The following is an 18,999-nucleotide window of genomic DNA, read 5'->3' as shown; positions in this document are numbered from 1 at the left end:
ACTACCCAGACGAGCACACACAGACACAAAAAGGTTCCTTGCATCCTGCCAGTGTGTTCTCCGAGTGTTTTTTAGTCATCTCCGAAAAGACATACATAAGGTGGAATGAGTGCTCTAGACTGCCCCTAGGCGTAAGTAAGGTAAGGAAATGTGTGGATGAGTGTTGAGCCAGGGAGTCCGGGCCCACCACGACCCCGAACAGGATAAAGCATTTAGTCAAAACGTGTGAATGAATCCAGTGCCATTTATACCGTACTACAGGATGGATTAAAGCATGGCGTTGGAGTCGGATGAGTTAAATAAGGTTGCCAGCAGAGGGCGCCGTTGCTGGTGCTGGTCTCAGTCCTGACATTACTGGGCATGCGAGTCAGATCGCGTGGTCCTGATGTGAGAAACTCCTTCGTTTTATGGAGCGATCGCGTGACGGAGCTCGGACGGGAGATTTCCCACGGACGCGAGGGATGTAAAGGATCGAATCGCGTTGCATCGTACGCGCGGATAGGACTCGGTTATGCGTGTATTATTGAGCAGATAGCAGCAGATCGGCTGTGTTCCTGCGTGATCAGGGAGGAGGAGTTGGCTCTCGGTGGATGGCAGATGGCACAGGGATCCGGAGGATGCTATGGGTACGCTTTACCATAACTGCACGGGAACGACGACCTGCAACTGGTGGGTGAAACATTTTGGATCATGTAATGCTCTTGTTCTTTCCTATGTGAGCTCTCAAACATGCCGAACGTCTCAGGAAGATGGGTGGAGACTGCCACGAGTGGAGCAAGCCCACACCCATGCACTGACTAAAGGTCAAGTCGTGTAGGTTATGGCTCATGCACATTCCAAACATCCAGCATCTCTAATGTACCAGGCAATGCCAATGTAATACATACATACCAAGAACTGATCGTCCAGAACGGATAGACAGATCTCGATCCAATCACCTTCTAGTTCTCCAGATCTCCAGACTTTCCACTACCGGGCAAAATGATGTGTGAAGTGATGCCCACCATCAACGAAGGGGACTCCAGCAGTTCCCAGAGAGGTTCCCAGAACGGCTCAGATGGCGAATCCAATTTCGAGCAGCTGATGGTGAACATGCTGGACGAGAGAGACAAGCTGCTGGAGTCCTTACGGGAGACCCGAGATGCCCTGGTGCAGTCCCAGGCCAAGCTCCAGGAGGCCCTTCACGAACGGGATGCCCTCCAAAGGCAGATCAGCTCCTCCCTGCCGCAGGTAAAGCTGCATGAAGGGCTGGGATTGGTTACTGATAATTGATCACTCTTCTAAGTATTCAGTCCAGGTGTTTTAGCCACACCCAGTGCTACTGTGTATACAATAACTCATATAATACTGCAAGCTGCAAAGGCATTCAAGTTTGTACTTGGATGGACGTTCACGGTTCATGGTCTTGTTTAAGCAAACCGATGGTAAATTAAAGCTTGCCTGACTGTGGATAGTTATACAGCTCATAACTCATGGTGGGTCATTATTATGGTTCTTGGATTGTAACATCTGGGCACATTTTCTCTCAGCATATGGTGACATGTTGGGTTTTATTTCTAAATTTGGCAAGAGACCTTCATACCATGTCAGGGTGCAGTCAATCTAGCCCTGTTTACAGTATATTGGCACAAGGATTACCAACCAATTAAGATGCCATTCCACATGAATAGCAGATCAATAACAGACTGATGAGTTAAGTGGCTGTATGTGTACTTTTGTCCATTAATATTTGGACAAATTAGTGTTTTTCGAGGCACTTGGGTGGCACATAGGTCTGTTGAACTAGCCCACCAGAGCTGAGACCTGGGTTTTAATCTGCGGTGCTGTTGGGTGGCCGGACGTCTGCACAGATGTGATCGTGATTGTCAAGACATATTAAATATCACAGCAACAACGTTTCCTGTTGGTCAGACTAAGCTTCAGGTATTAACTACTACATTTTCCTGTATTACAGTTTTTGTATTATTTTAGGGCAGTTGTAGCCTAGTGGTTAAGGTAATGGTCCAGCAATCAGAAGGTTGCCGGTTCAAGCCTCACCACTGCCAGGTTACCACTGTTGGGCCCTTGGGCAAAACCCTTAACCCCCAATTGCTTAGATTGTATACTGCCACAACTGTAAGTCGCTTTGGATAAAATGTCAAATTTTATCCATAAACCGTGATGCTACCACCACCATGCTTCACACATTAGGCAAAGTTTGGTACTACCATGCAGTACATAGTACTGTTAAATCTTCCAGAAAGTTCCTCAAGCCACCAAACATCGAAGTGGTACTTTGCGTATTTCTGTACATACAGCTCTTCTTCCAAGATGCAGTTGTTTGCTGCTAGTGGAACTTGTGGCTGCAGTGGCTACTAGGGATGTAACGATACACTCTACCCACGATGCGATGCGATTCACGATACTGAGTTCACGATACAATTTTGTACAGATTTTTTAAAACTAAAATTGACAAAAAACTAAAAAAGACAAATTATGACAGTTTTCCCAGATCGTATTAAATCCGTTATCTGATATACAATCTAGCGCACTGTGTAGGGAACATAAACCAATTGTCTAATTCACTATCTAGTGCACTACGTAGGGAACATAAATTCATATCTAAAATACAATCCGGTGCACTATGTAGGGAACATAAATCTGTTATCTGATATACAATTTAGTGCACTATGTAGGGACTAATTAACTAATACGCTACCTAAGGCATTATGTAAGAAACATAAATCTATTATCTAATATACAATTTAGTGCACTATGTAGGGAACATAAATCTATTATCTTTCACACTAGTGCACTATGTTAGCTTAGTAGCTCAGTTAGAAGCTCCTAAAAGTTCTGTTATCACCCATATCCTTTGGTGTGTGTGAGGTTTTTTATTTTTTTATTTTTTGGGCTTGGGGGGGTTGGGGTCGAGGTCCGGGGGTACCTCCCTGAAATTAGTTTTTGCAACTTGGGATGTCTGTGTACACCATGTACACATCCAGTAACATTTGGAATATGGCTACTATATGATCTACATTTTCTAAGTAGTAATTGATTATGCATCAATACTTGTAGTGTAAATGAAGATTAGTCTCTTACATTGTGTATAGGAATTTCTGCCCATCCGTGAGGTCAGGAACCGATGTTATACGAGAAGGCCTTAGCTTGTAATCGATATGGGGTTAAGGTCTGGGCCTGGTCAAACCTGGTTCTAATGGACCTCATTTTGCGGAAATGTTATCTTGAATTGAATTACTGTCTAATTGTGTCTAATTCTTTAATACACCTGCATGGATTAGGGTGGGTTTATGTAAATAGTGGTAAATAAAGACATGTTCAATGCAAATAGTGTGTAAATTGAATGAGGACACTTTATGCACCTATAACTGAGTGCTCAAATAATCACAGTATGTTTACAATATAGAAGCACTTTGTAGCTCTACAATTACTGACTGTAGTCCATCTGTTTCTCTGCATGCTTTGTTAGCCCCCTTTCATGCTGTTCTTCAATGCTCAGGACCCCCACAGGACCACCACAGAGCAGGTATTATTTGGGTGGTGGATCATTCTCAGCACTGCAGTGACACTGACACGGTGGTGGTGTGTTAGTGTGTGTTGTGCTGGTATGAGTGGATCAGACACAGCAATGCTGATGGAGTTTTTAAACACCTCACTGTCACTGCTGGACTGAGAATAGTCCACCAACCAAAAACATCCAGCCAACAGCGCTCGTGGGCAGCGACATGTGACCACTGATGGAGGTCTAGAAGATGACCAAGTCAAACAGCAGCAATAGATGAGCGATCGTCTCTGACTTTACATCTACAAGGTGGACCAACTAGGTAGGAGTGTCTAATAGAGTGGACAGTGAGTGGACACGGTATTTAAAAAACTCCAGCAGCGCTGCTGCGTCTGATGCACTCATACCAGCACAACACACACTAACACACCACCACCATGTCAGTGTCAGTGCAGTGCTGAGAATGATCCACCACCTAAATAATACCTGCTCTGTAGTGGTCCTGTGGGTTTAAAAAAAGTATATAGAGAAACAGATGGACTACAGTCAATAATTGTAGAACTACAAGGTGCTTCTATATAAGTGGAGCTGATAAAATGGACAGTGAGTGTAGAAACAAGAAGTTGGTTTTAATGTTATGGCTGATCAGTGTATACACCATCTGTTATCACTGTTTTGCTAACGCTACCTGGTGGTACCAGGTGAGCTGTATCTAAAGTTGCTTACTTGCTTTTTTCCATAGCACCAAATACTACGCGATTCTGACACGTGTATTTTAACATCGCTAGTGAAAAGCATGTTGACGGGTGTTCTCCGAATTTTGTCTCTTACTGTATGTGTTTGTCTGTTTTCGTGACTTGGATGAAGGTCAGACCACAAATCAGGTAATTACCACAAGCTTCGCAGACTGTGCAGTCCTGCTGTCTCGTCATGACAAAAGTCACACCTCTTCTCATTACAGATGCGAAAAAATTGTTTATTTGTTTATTTATGGTGACATTTTATTAAGATTTTAAACCTAGTACTTTTCTTTGCAGTTTGGCGCCAATGGCTAATAAATATTCATTTATTTAGGCTTGTGTGTGGCTGCTTGGCAATGGATGCCCAGTTCATAAAGCTCCTGGTGAACAACTAACATGCTGCTGGCTTCCAGGCGCAGTTTGGAACCCCATAGTGATGTATAATTTGTATATGCTTGCGCACTGTGGGTGTGTTCGAAAACCTAGGGAGCTGCCTTGCTGTCTTACTGTCTACATAGGCAGCTGCCTCAGTAGTGAGGATTCTAATAAGTCAGTGACTTAGAAGTCAGGTTTTTCGAACGCGCTACTTAGACAGCGATTCCATCGGGTTTCGGAGTTAGCATTTAGCATCTTGCCATTAAAAGCAATGGATTGAGGTAGCACAGCACGCTAGCATGTAAATATAACATCTCCCTTCGTGTACCGATAACGGTTACATTTCCTGACAAGCCCGAACTTGCAAATAAAAACACTCGGTACAAGTTTATACAAGTTAAAAATCAATATTATTTTATTAATAACTCCATTCGTTTGTCCGCACCGTCAGCCACGTTTATTTTTCCGTGAAAGAAGAGCGCCCGACCCGCAATTAATTCTGGGATTGCCTTGATCACTAAGGCAGCGTCGGATGCTCACTCGTTCTTGAGTGAAAATAAGATTGAAATTTTAAGATGCCTCAGTAGTGAGGATTTTAAGGCATCTAGGATTTCGAACAGCCTCATTCTCTGGAGCGCGCACAGGATGATGTAAAATGCTGCCTATGTAGAGAGAGAGCTAGCTTTTCGAACACACCCTGTGTCACCCTATTCTGAGGGCTGAGCTGTTGTTGCCCTTAGATGTTCCCTTTCCACACTGGTTGGTTGGAGAAGCTCTCGCAGGGTAGGACGCTGACTTGTCGAAATGTCACTGAGCATTTTATTTATGTGGAGTCGACCCCAATTATGACTGAGTGTCCACGCATTTTCTCCCCATTTTTTTCCTCCCAGTCTGGTCGTATCCAATTACCCCATTTCTGGGCACCCAGGTGGCACAGCGTGATATTCCGCAGGCGGATATACCCTCCTCGGATGCGGTCGGGATTCCAGCAGTGGAAGATTAATTGAGTACGCTAAATTGGGACAAAAATGGAGAACCGGATTGCAATATGCTTCTTCTCTAGTGATGTTGACCTCCACTCTGAGTGTCCTTTGGAGTGAGCCTGTGAGAATTTGTGCCCTATGTCTGTTAGCAGTGATCCTACGTACCTTTGGCTGTATAGTGACATTTAACCAGAGATGACTAGCAACAGAAATGTTGGGAAAAACCAGTGGACCAGGGTGTTTTTTTTTCTGTGCTGATATTATCTAAGTGTGGAACAGTGGGTAGCACTGAAGGGTCTGGGTTTGCACGTTCTACCTGTGTTCACATGGGTTTCCTTTTCCCATTTCCCATTTCCCCTTTCCAAGCCCAGTTGGAGCTACGAAGCAGTTGTAGCCTAGAGGTTAAGGTACAGAACTAGTAATCGAAGGGTCGCTGGTTCAAGCCCTACCACTGCTAGGTTGCCACTGATGGGCCCCTGGGCAATGCATTGCTTAGACTGTATACTGTCACAGTATTGTAAGTCGTTTTGGATAACAGTATCTGCTAAACGCTGTAAATGGGAATGTGTGCCTTGTGATGGACTGGCGACCTGTCCGAGGTGTTCCCACCTTGGAACCACTGCTTCGTCCTGGTCAGGGTCCAGGTGCTTCGAGATCAGACGTAAACACTACGTGCTAGGCTGGAATACCCTAGACATAGAGCAGGTCCTCGATACAGAGCTTTGACACCCGCCCTTTCTCCCAGTATACCAATTATGTCTGTGTAGATTTATTGAGATTCAAACCCAGTTAGTCTTGTGTAACAACACAGATCCAGATTTTCGTCCAATATTAAATCAGGTCTTATAAAATTGAGCAAATACTAATAAGTCAGACATGAAATTTGACCAAGGGTGTCCAAACTTCTGTGATTTTAATTAAATGTAATTAATTCGTTTAAATACGGACGCTTGTGCTTCGCTGTGTTTTGGTTTTGTTTTGGGTTTAATCCCCTTCCGATTCCCTTAAATAAAGTAATATTAATACAAATAGGTTACACTGTATGACCAGAAGTATGTAGACACCTGACAATTAGCTTGTCGGACATCACACTCTAAAAGCCATGGACATTAGAAAGGATCTCTCACCCCATTTTTGTATTATTATTGTTATTATTTTAAGGTTTAGGAGCATGTCTGTAGGAATTTGTGCTTATCTAATAATAAAAGCATCAATAAGTGTAGGCGGTGATGTTGGATGAGAATGGCTGGCTTGGATTTGGCATTCCACTTCATCCCAAAGGTGTTTATTGGGGTTGAGGTTTACAACATTACTAAACCATGTCTTTATGATAAGATAAGATAAGATAAGATAAGATGCCTTTATTGTCATTGCACAGTGTACAACGAAATTGAGTAGCAATCCAACGGTGCTTACACATACAATAAGTAAGAATAGAAGCAAAAAAATTATATACAAACACAACACACACACACATGTATGTATACGAATCTTAAATATAAAGAATAAAGACTAAACTATAGTTATAAAAAGTACAGTAGATTGTTTAAAAACAGCAGTGAGGTAGTAGTGGGGTATTGCACATGCCCTGAGTGGCTTAAGCTATTGAGGTGGAACGTCTGGAACATTATGGAATGTCTTTATGATTTATTTTGTATAATTAAGCGAAATTAATGACTGGAGTGTCCACAAACTTTTGGCCATCCACAAATAGATGCATTTTTTTATTTGTTGTTTTAATTCATCGTTATTAAGTGCTGTATTTTGACCATTATTGCTGCGGGGTGTCAGATCCTGTCTGAGAACGATAGCTGCGAGGCAGGGATGCCTCCTGGATAGGGTGCCAACGCTTCTGTATTTACACACTTCCCTCTAGGGCCCTACACTCGCCCTTTATGACATTAACTGTAACTATATTTTTGTCTATAGGTAAATTGTACTTTATACATTTATACCAGCAACATACACTGATCGGCCATAACATTAAAACCACATCTTTGTTTCTACACTCACTGGAGTACTTCGTAGTTCTACAATTACTGACTGTAGTCTCTATTTCTCTACATACTTTTTTTACCCTGCTTTCACCCTGTTCTTCAGTGGTCAGGACCCCCATAGGACCACCACAGAGCAGGTATTATTTGGGTGGTGGATCATTCTCAGCACTGCAGTGACACTGACATGGTGGTGGTGTGTTAGTGTGTTGTGCTGGTATGAGTGGTTAAATACCGTGTCCACTCACTGTCCACTCTATTAGACACTCCTACCTAGTTGGTCCACCTTGTAGATGTAAAGTCAGAGACGATCGCTCATCTATTGCTGCTGTTTGAGTTGGTCATCTTCTAGACCTTCATCAATGGTCACAGGACGCTGCACATGGGGCGCTGTCTGCTGGATATTTTTGGTTGGTGGACTATTTTCAGTCCACCAGTGACAGTGAGGTGTTTAAAAACTCCATCAGCAGTGCTGTGTCTGATCCACTCATACCAGCACAACACACACTAACACACCAACACCATGTCAGTGTCACTGCAGTGCTGAGAATGATCCACCACCCAAATAATACCTGCTCTGTGGTCCTGACCATTGAAGAACAGAGTATAAGAAGGTTAAAAATGTATGTAGAGAAACAGATGGACTACAGTCAGTAGTAGAAACAAGGAGGTGGTTTTAATGTTATGGCTGATCAGTGTATCTAGAAGAAGACACCCGAAGTCAGTAACGATGATGTCGATGAAGAACTTAGCGTCCCAGATCTATCCATTTTGCCACCTTATCCCAAAGTGACACATGATAGATGTATGCGCGTCTGCCCAGGGTTTAGGCGAAGTGCATCTCTGGCATCCAGCACTGAAATCCAGTATCTCAGCAGTGCTGTCAATGAAAAGTGCTGACCAGTCAGGGGTTTGCAGGTCCCAGTGCAGAAAGAATGGAGTGATCTAACGTTTCAGTCGTATCACAGTATTACAGTATTACAGTACAAGATAGAAAGATAAACACTGACTTCTTTTATTGTCTTAGTACACTTAAATCGCTTAGCTTGGTTTCTTTTGCCTAGCAAATACACAGTGTGTGTGTAAAAAGCAGGAATACCCGTTGCAGGGCTTCGACCCCCCCTCCTCCCAGTATATTAATCATGTCTGTGTAGATTCACTGAGATTTAAACCCAGATAGTCGTGGGCTATCCCAAAAAAGTGATATTTACATGATGTTTTCGGCATCTAAAGCGACTTACAGTACTGTGACAGCACACAGTCTAAGCAATTGAGGGTTAAGAGCCTTGCTCAAGGGCCCAACAGTGGCAACCAAGCAGTAGTGGGGCAGTGGTGTCATTTACATCACCAGACATCCCAAGTCTCCCGGAAGTTCCGGGAGTCTCCCGCATAAACATAGCGGCTCCCTGATGCCCGCAGGTCAGATAAAATCTCCCGGAATCTAGAACGAGCGGCCAAGAGCGACACACACGCACACGCAGGTGACACAGACTTTTATCCCCGATCGCGTATTAAATCTGTTATCTGATATACAATCTAGTGCACTATGTAGGGAACATAAATCAACTGTCTAATATACTGTCTAGTGCACTAAGTAGGGAACATAAATCTATGATCGAATATACAATCTAGTGCACTATGTAAGGAACACAAATCATCTAGTTATACTTTCTAGTACACTATGTAGTGAACACATGAATGCGTTATCTAATACACTATCTAGTGCACTATGTAAGGAACACAAATCATCATCTAGTTATACTTTCTAGTGCACTATGTAGTGAACATGAATGCGTTATCTAATAAACTATCTAGTGCAATATGTAGGGAACATAAATCCGTGATCTGATATACAATCTAGTGCACTGTGTAGTGAACATGAATGCATTATCTAATACACTATCTAGTGCACTATGTAGGGAACTTAATTAATTATGTAATACACTATCTAGTGCACTATGTAGGGAACTTAATTAATTATGTAATGCACTATCTAGTGCACTATGTAAGGAACACAAATTATCATCTAGTTATACTTTCTAGTGTACTATGTAGTGAACATGAATGCGTTATCTAATGCACTATCTAGTGCACTATGTAGGGAACATAAATACGTGATCTGATATACAATCTAGTGCACTGTGTAGGGAACATAATTAATTATGTAGGGAACTTAATTAATTATGTAATACACTATCTAGTGCACTATGTAGGGAACATAATTAATTATGTAATACACTATCTAGTGCACTATGTAAGGAACACAAATCATTATCTAGTTATACTTTCTAGTGCACTATGTAGTGAACATGAATGCGTTATCTAATACACTATCTAGTGCACTATGTAGGGAACATAAATCCGTGATCTGATATACAATCTAGTGCACTGTGTAGGGAACATAAACCAATTGTCTAATTCACTATCTAGTGCACTACGTAGGGAACAAAAATTCATATCTAAAATTCTATCTAGTGCACTTTGTAGGGAACAAATCTGTTATCTGATATACAATTTAGTGCACTATGTAGGGAACCTAAATCCGTTAACTAATACGCTACCTAAAGCATTATGTAAGAAACATAAGTCTATTATCTAGTACACTATCTAGTGCACTAAGTAAGGAACATAAATTCTTTTCTAATATACAATCTAGTGCACTATGTAGGGAACATTAATCTATTATCTTTCACACTATCTACTGCACTATGTGTTTGTGATGCGAGGGCCTTGCTCAAGGGCCCAACAGTGACAACCTGGCAGTGATGGGGCTTGAACCGGCAGCCTTCTGATTACTAGTCCAGAACCTCAACCGCTTGGCTACAACTTCCCTATATAATTATAGTATTATATATAAATATCCATGCCGTAGCACTGTCACCTCACAGAAAGAAGGTCCCGGGTTCGATTCCCAGGTGAAGCGGTCTATCCAGGCCTTTTTGTAAAACAACCCCAAATTAAAAAAAGTTGGGACAGCATGGAAAATGCAAAAAAATACATTTACTTGGACTTACTGAGATATTTTATGTTTTTTCTGCTCAACTTCATTTCATTTATTAATAAACATCCATTCCTGCATTTCAGACCTGCAACACATTCCAAAAAAAGTTGGGACAGTAAAGCATTTACCACTGTAAATGTAATGCTTGGAATGTTGTTATTCCTTTTCACCACACTTAAAAGACATTTTGGCACCGAGAACACCAAGTGATTTAGTGTTTCAGCTTTTATTTTGTCTCATTTTTTCTCCGCACATTCTCTATTGGGGACAGGTCAGGACTGCAGGCGGGCCAGTCCAGTACCCATACCCTCTTCTTCCACAGCCTCTTCTTGTAATGTGTGCAGCAAGACGACGTCTTGAAGGCAGCACATGTTGCTCTAAGATCTCAATGTACTTTTCTGCATTAATGCTGCCATCACAGAAGTGTAAATGACCTTTGCCAAGGGCACTGACACACCCCATACCATAACAGACCAAGTTGAGCAGATAAAACATGAAATATCTCAGGTTCATCCTGTCTGCAATATAAAAACAAAATCAAAGTAAATGTAAGAAACTGTGTGTTTTTATTTTATTTGCATTTTCCATACTATCACAACTTTTTCTGAGTTGGGGTTGTATGTGTATATATGCTGTAATTAAAGGTGATATTATCCTAAATATATTATATTATATTATATTCAACCAGCTTATGCACAGGTCTCCATATACCTTTTTGCCATACCGTGTACCTTTATGTGTATGAATTCATTTTAAAACAAGCAGAACGTTCCCCCCTCTATCAATGAATCGCTTTTCATTTGGCGCTCGGGGTAACCAGTTTCATCCCAGCAATTGATTTAGGATTTCCCAGAAAGCACGGTTTTGCTAAAATGCAATAGAAAACGCTGCAATTTCCTCTCCTGTGTGGGAATTTTACTCATCACTCATGGTGAAATCTAATATTCTAGCAAATAAAAGGGATGTAACGGTATTGCATTGTTTTACTGTTGAAGTTTAACCTACATTGATCTGTGCTGTCTAGACAAATAGTATATATACTGATCAGTCATAACATTAAAACCACCTCCTTGTTTCTACACTCACTGTCCATTGTTTCAGCTCCACTTACCATATAGAAGCACTTTGTAGTTCTACAATTACTGACTGTAGTCCATCTGTTTCTCTGCATGCTTTGTTAGCCCCCTTTCATGCTGTTCTTCAATGGTCAGGATTTTCACAGGACCACTACAGAGCAGGTATTATTTGGGTGGTGGATCATTCTCAGCACTGCAGTGACACTGACATGGTGGTGGTGTGTTAGTGTGTGTTGTGCTGATGGAGTTTTGAAACACCTCACTGTCACTGCTGGACTGAGAATAGTCCACCAACCAAAAACATCCAACCAACAGCACCCCGTGGGCAGTGCCCCCTGACCACTGATGAAGGTCTACAAGATGACCGACTCAAACAGCAGCAATAGATGAGCGATCGTCTCTGACTTTACATCTACAAGGTGGACCAACTTGGTAGGAGTGTCTAATAGAGTGGACAGTGAGTGGACACGGTATTTAAAAACCCCAGCATACCAGCACAACACACACTAACACACCACCACCATGTCAGTGTCACTGCAGTGCTGAGAATGACCCACCACCTAAATAATACCTGCTCTGTAGTGGTCCTGTGGGGGTCCTGACCATTGAAGAACAGGGTAAAAGCAGGCTAAAAAAGTATGTAGAGAAACAGATGGACCACAGTCAGTAATTGTAGAACTTCAAAGTGCTTCTATATGGTAAGTGGAGCTGATAAAATGGACAGTGAATGTAGAAACGAGGAGTATGGCTGATCGGTGTACAGTATAGGCAAGCCAGAGCTGACATCTCAGATTCGTGAGTTTGAATCTCGTGCAGGTGAAAAGAAGCGGTTGGCTACTGCACATGTGTCGGAGGGGGCGTGTGTTAGTCATGGCTAGGGTAATTGGATACGACTAAAACTGGGTATATTGTGAGATTGAGCTACAATGAATATATTTTTATCATTTTAGTCCCCGGGAGGAATGAATATTACTTGTTCTGGTTATTAAACATGTTGAGGATGCTTCAGCTTTGGATGCTAAATAGGAGGAATTAATTATAGTTTTGTGTTATTAAACAGCTTTAGGGAACAAAATGTAATTGAATCTGTAGCTACTCGCGCTGTACTTTTACTCCTCATAACCTGGTGTGTTGCACAGCTGTGTGTGTGTGTGTGCATAACATGAGATTGCTTTTCCGTCTGGTCCCACCCTGTCTGACAGAGCTATTAACAGAGTGTATGTGTGATGGTATTTTATATTCGCCTGCTGCCTCTGTATACGTTCGTGATCCGCTTTCTGTCTCCTTCTATTTCTTTAAACATGCTGAAGGTGGATTGGCGTCTCCGGTTTGGCTAGATGTGGGCACCCGTTGAGTTTCACATCAGTATTCAATGTAACAAAGCCGTAGCTCATCAGAACTAGCCTAGGGTTCTATACTAGGTCCTCTTATGTTCCCTCTGTGGAGTCATGTGGACTGGTCTTCATGTATCCGGGTTCCTAGGCTTGGTTGCCTTCTAACGTCCAAAAAAGGTGAATTGGGTGACCCAAGGTGGTGTTTGACGTCTCCCTTGAAACTTAAACTCAAGCAAAGCAATCTGGGATGGAGACCGCCTAAATGGAGCAACAGCCATTGATTGCCATTCGTTTGCCACTTGCACCACCCCCATGCTGTACCACGCCTCCTTTGACAAGTGCACAGTCTCCGTCTGCCTAATATTGACCTGTCAGCGGCTGTATCCCAAACAGATAGTCTATAAGAAACCCATCTGACCTTCCCTTTGTCATACAAGGCCAATCGTGTCCGTGGACGCCCAGCGAGTTCTGTAGTTCTGCTCTCCACAGTGGTGAGCTAGCATTTTAGACCCCTACGCTACCCAAGAACCCCTCAAAAATACATCTGAGCTCTGCGTTGTCCTCAACCGTGAAGTGATGGATAAATATCTGCTATTTTCTCATTGGACGACACTTTGTTGGCAGCCGAGTCTCCGAGTGAAAATATATGTTAGGTAAAATATCAAGGTGTCCATAAACTTTTGGTAACTTGTCCTTGTCATCTGACCTCTGTGTTACAACATTGGTGCTCACTTCAGTAATAGTTAACCACAGAATCTGTTCCTCTTCTGAACCAGGTTTTGCAGATCTGCTTTAACAGCTGGCCAAAAGTATATAGACTCCTGACCATTAGCTTGTTAGACATCCAATTTCAAAACCATGAGCATTATTATGAAGGTTGTAAAGGTCTGGCTTGCAGTCGGGCTTTGTCGTCCGACATCACAAACAGTCACTCCAAAACTTGAGGAACGCCTTCCCAGTAAAATAAGGGATACAATAACCTCAACTCCATATTTAAGCCCTCAGTTTTGGAATTTTACGTCCATTGAGCTTAGGGTTCACAAACTTCTGGCCATATAGTGTATTTGCACCTTATTTACTATAGTAAGGACAAGTTAGGCAGAATAATTTCAATAATTGTCCTTAAATTGCATTAGGTGCAGCAGTGTCATGTGCTAGCTCACCACTGTGGAGTCTTGGGTGCCCCCCTAGCAGGCAAAGCAGACAAAATTGGCTACTAGTCTGCTGGGTGGAAAAAGACCAGACTAAAAAGAGGTTGGGGTCTTTGACACTATGTATATTTAATTAATGAATCAAGTAATCTTCCACTGCTGAGGACCCCAGTGGCATCCGAGAAGGGTATCTTTGCCTGACCCCTCACTGACCTCTTCTAATTCACCCACCCAATACTTGGTGGATTCCTGCGTGATCCAGTTCCTTCACTTCTGTACAGACCCCACCCCCTTTTTAGTCCGTTCTTTTTCCATTCAGCAGACTCGTCCATCGCATTGCCAGACGGAGAAGCGTGATTCGTCACTCCAGAGAAGATATAGATATACTTTATTTGTCATATATACATATACAGTACAATGAAATTCTTTCTTTGCATATCCCAGCTTGTTTGGAAGCTGGGGTCAGAGCGCAGGGTCAGCCATCGTACGGCGCCCCTGGAGAAGACTGGGTTAAGGGCCTCGTTTAAGGACCCAACAGTGGCTGCATATCAGAGCCTGGATATGAACAGCCAATCTTCCGGTTGATAGCCCAAAGCTCTACCCACTAGGCTACCACTGTCAGAACACGTCTCCACTGCTGTAGAGTCCAGGGGCGGCGTGCTTTACACCACTGCGTCCGACGCTTTGCTGCTAACCAGTGTCCTTAGACAGCATGGAAGACCCCATGCCCATTTTTAGTCCGTTCTTTTCCCATTCAGCAGACTAGTGGCCAATTTTGCCTGCCACGGGTCGCCCAGCCAACCGGTTACAGGAGAGTTCAGAATCCCAGCGCTGGTGTGCTAGCGGAATATCCCACCTGGGTTCCCACAGGGGATCGAAAAGACACTACGGGACCAAAGACAAGTGTGGATAAATTGCAGTTGGGAATTAAAAACAACCACATTGGAAATAAAACAAGTAAAAAATAGCATTGAGTGAAAACGATCCATGAAACTCCACCACCATTGACGGATTTTGCCTCCTACAACTCGTGTCAGGTTGCAGCTCTTGCTTCTAGCTAGTTTAACCATTATCGGTGCATTCACCAGCCTGGAATCTCATCAATAAATGAAAAGTCCATTAAGCAGCCCATTAGGGAGGATTCTTCAGGCTGCTTTTAATCTCAGACAGCTTCTGAAGCTCCGCCGTGCACACCGGAGTTTCCACTCAGTCGAAATCTGCTCTGCTAATAAACGTTAGCCGAGCAAAGCACCCAGAACGGGGAGTTTCGGCAAGGGTCATTTCCTACCGGATTGATTAAAGTGAGATGAAGGCACAGAGGGGAGTTGTGGGTAAGGTTATGAACTCCGGGGCTGGCCGGGGATGGAATGCGGTCAGTCGGGGCTGTGCTCGGCATGCTGATTTCTTTTTAGAGAGGAGTGAAAAGAGCTCGGATGATTAGATTTTTTTTTTTTGAAATGGGCTTCTGGAACTTGACAGGCTGGTCCGACACTGAGGATGGAAAAGAAAATCAGACTCTCTTTCTGTGACGGACAGTGACATACTGTAGAGAATAAGAGAATAAAAAAGAGAGAGGAAATCGTACGTCTTAAAAACAGACAACCAGGCGCTCAGGTGGCGCAGCAGTAAAAACACACGCTGTTCACCAGAGCCGAGATCTCGAATACGTCGTGTCGAATCTCGGCTCTGCCTTGCCGGCTGAGGCTGAGCGGCCACGTGAACAACGATTGGCCTGTTGGACTCTCTCTCAGACTAGTGCAATTACGAAATCTGCTGGTTGGTGGCGCCTGCACGGAGATGGGAAAGGAGTGCGGTAGAGGGTGTGGCTCTCCGTACACAGCGCTGTACTGCACTGCACTGCACTCATTTACAGTAGTGTGACAGTATACTGTCCGAGCGATTGAGGGTTAAGGGCCTTGCTCAAGTGGTGGGGCTTGAACCGATGACCTTCTGAATACTAGTCCAGTCCCTTAACCACTAGGCTACAACGTCCCTTGTCAAGTGTAGATGATAAAGTGCACATGTCGGAGGGGCCGTGGAGCGGCCTCGTCCTCCCCAATCAGGAGCAGGGACCAGCATTAGTGACAGGATGCTTGATGGGCAGAAATTGGATGCGCTGAAGTGGGAGAAACCACCACTTCTTTTCACCTGCCAGTGCTGGGTTACTCTTGTCCAGGTGCCCTGACCAGTCCCGAACCTGGCCTTTCCTCCCTTAACCAAGACCAATTGTGTGTGTACATCCAATCGGTTTTTGTGTGCATGTCATGGTGAGTAAGTGCCTCGTTTCACTAGCTGCATGTAACTACCATTACTTATTAATGTACAAATGATAAATGATTAACACCAGGTACTTTCATTAGCTCAGTTTGTTCGATTTGTACCACAGATTTATTTTTTTTGCTTTTTCTCCCCCTTTAGCACGTCCAGTTGTCAAATTTGCATTGTGCTTCCTCTCTGCCTATGCCGAACCCTGCCCTGACCGAGGAGATCGAAGCTAACCCACATCCCCTCCGCCATATGAGCAGCAAGCCGTATGCATCTTGCCACCCACACATTAATGAGTGCTGTGCCACCTAGCGTTGCATGCGGAGAGACACACTCCAAGAGCACTCCTTCCTCATCTCTGTGTAGGCGCCTCTGATCAGCCAGCAGAGGTCATAATTGCACCATTCTGACAGAGAGAGACCCACAGCCAGCTTTTTGTCCCGCCCCCAACTGAACAACAGGCCAATCGTTGTTCATATTGCCACTCAGCCTCAAGCCGGTAAGGCAGAGCTATGTACCACAGATTTTACTGTAACTTTGCACAGTTGAAATCAGACAGTACTGCCACCGCATTCAACCAGCTTGATCCAACCAGACACACACACACACACACACACACACCTATGTTACACTGTTCGGTTTGGCTATTTAACCACAGTACACTTGACATCATGACGTTTGTGTATCACTGCACCGGGTCATTATAGCTCAGTATGTAATGTGTGGTTTGGAATGCAGCCTGTTTTGGGCTACTGACCAGGGTCCTTACACAGCGTCGAAAGAACCCACCCACTTTTCAGTTCGGTCATTTTTCCACCCGGCAGACTGCTGCATGCACCCCCAATTGTGCCCGCTAGAGGTTGAACTCACCCGGACTGCAACGTCGATACAATATTTCTATTTCTGGAAGGTTAAGGGCCTTGCTCAGAGACCCAACAGTGGCAACTTGGTCGTGGCAGGGCTTGAACCAGCAACCTTCTGTTTACTAGTCCAGTACCTTAACCACTGAGCTATCACTGCCCTTACCTACCGAGCCACCCTGTGACCCTGAAAGGTGAGGATTGTTTTGGTGAAATCGCCTCACAGCAAGAAGGTCCTGGGTTCGATTCCCAGGTGGAGCGGTCTGGGTGCTTTCTGTGTGGAGTTTGAATGTTTTTCCTGTGTCCGTGTGGGTTTCCTACGGATGCTCCGGTTTCCTCCTACGGTCCAAAAACGTGCAGTCAGGTTAATTGGAGATACAAAATTGCCCTCATTGCCCTCACCGTTGGAATGGTGCTAACTGTCCTTCTGCCTGTGATTACAGACATGGAAAATAGATAATAGGTGTACCAATTCACTTATGTACCCCTTATTTGTCCCTCACTTACCCCCCTCTTTCTGCTACAATGATTTTAGTCATGTTGGAGTCGAGGAAGGTTACAAAAGACGCTCTTTGATTTGGAATTACCCCAAATATGTATCTGCCACATCTACGGTGATTAAGTTGGTATGTAGGTTGTGGCTCACCCTGATTGGTGTTGTGAAATGATTTCATGGTACACACCGGGGGAGCCCCGGGAGCCCCCTTATACCAATCAAGCCATATGTGAATGGTACAGCCTGTCAGAGTATTGACACTGAACATGTGCATCCCATAATGGTCACAATCTACTTATAATTTTAGCATGGCAACTATTACTTGATTAGCCTTCCCAGTCAACAGATCTTAATCCAGTGTAGCATTGAATCTGATGATTTTGGTGTGAGGAAATCTACCCCACTAAACACCTTTGGGTTTGACCAACTGGGCACAATTGTGTGAAGTCAGTGGAACGAATTAATGAATGAACACTTAATGAGGTGCAGAGACTGCCGACTAAAGGAACCAGCACTCAGTTATAGTGGCATGATAGATAGGCATGATACTGCAATCCATGCACCCTGCCGAGTTATATGACAGGTGGGCTTGTTACATGAGTACTTGTTTAATCAGGTTTCGTTATTGTGTGAAGTAAAGCAAAGGCATTAAGCTAATCCTATTAACCCGAAAAAAACATGCCAGCCACAGGCCTCTGCCCCCTTATTCAGTCCTTATATCAATATTTAGTGGTCGATTACAGAACCACAGAGAAGTATTATGCAAATTGATCCTTCCAGACATATTTCCCACAGCTGTGTGTTAACTTTAGACCTGTCTATCAGTCTGGCTCTGAACACAAAACCTTTCCCTCCGGGGCTCGGCTGTCAACGCTGTTGCTGCTGATCTAGAGTGATTTTCCCAAGACCGGCAGTAAAATTTTATGTAATATTTAATTTAACTCTAGCTGATCCTAAATATCTGTGTTTGAAGTGTACGGGTCTCAGTGCTTATTAAATAGTCATGGTGGTGCCATTAGCACGTCGCACCAGCAAGTAAAGCCAGTAAAGACTATGTAGAGGGTTTGTGGGAAGCATTTGTTTGAAATTATGAACAGTTCTTTAAGATTAGTGTGGCGAAAAGGTACCAGAAGTGGAATGAGAAACATATGAGCTTGTGATTTTCTATAACTTGCAACCCCAAACCAGAAAAAGTTGGGACAGTATGAAAAATGCAAATAAA

At 43.5% G+C, this 18,999-nt stretch overlaps 1 protein-coding gene across 7 annotated transcripts in view; it reads left to right on the top strand.

Moving 5' to 3' along the window:
• ppfia4 (PTPRF interacting protein alpha 4) overlaps nt 1-18,999 on the top strand; it is a 125,520-nt gene that overhangs the window by 18,351 nt on the left and 88,170 nt on the right. For 6 of the 7 annotated variants that reach the window (XM_062986506.1, XM_062986508.1, XM_062986507.1 and 3 more), the window contains exon 1: nt 725-1,230. The exons of the other annotated variant lie outside the window; for it this stretch is intronic. In XM_062986506.1, coding sequence (XP_062842576.1) covers nt 982-1,230 — 249 coding nt within the window. In that variant the 5' untranslated portion in view covers nt 725-981. Of the gene's footprint in view, nt 1-724; nt 1,231-18,999 lie in introns of those variants that run through there. 7 annotated transcript variants of the gene reach the window in all.

Source organism: Trichomycterus rosablanca, chromosome 24, assembly GCF_030014385.1.
Source record: "Trichomycterus rosablanca isolate fTriRos1 chromosome 24, fTriRos1.hap1, whole genome shotgun sequence".
Classification (NCBI taxonomy): domain Eukaryota; kingdom Metazoa; phylum Chordata; class Actinopteri; order Siluriformes; family Trichomycteridae; genus Trichomycterus; species Trichomycterus rosablanca.
This window is presented reverse-complemented; position numbering and strand designations above follow the sequence as displayed.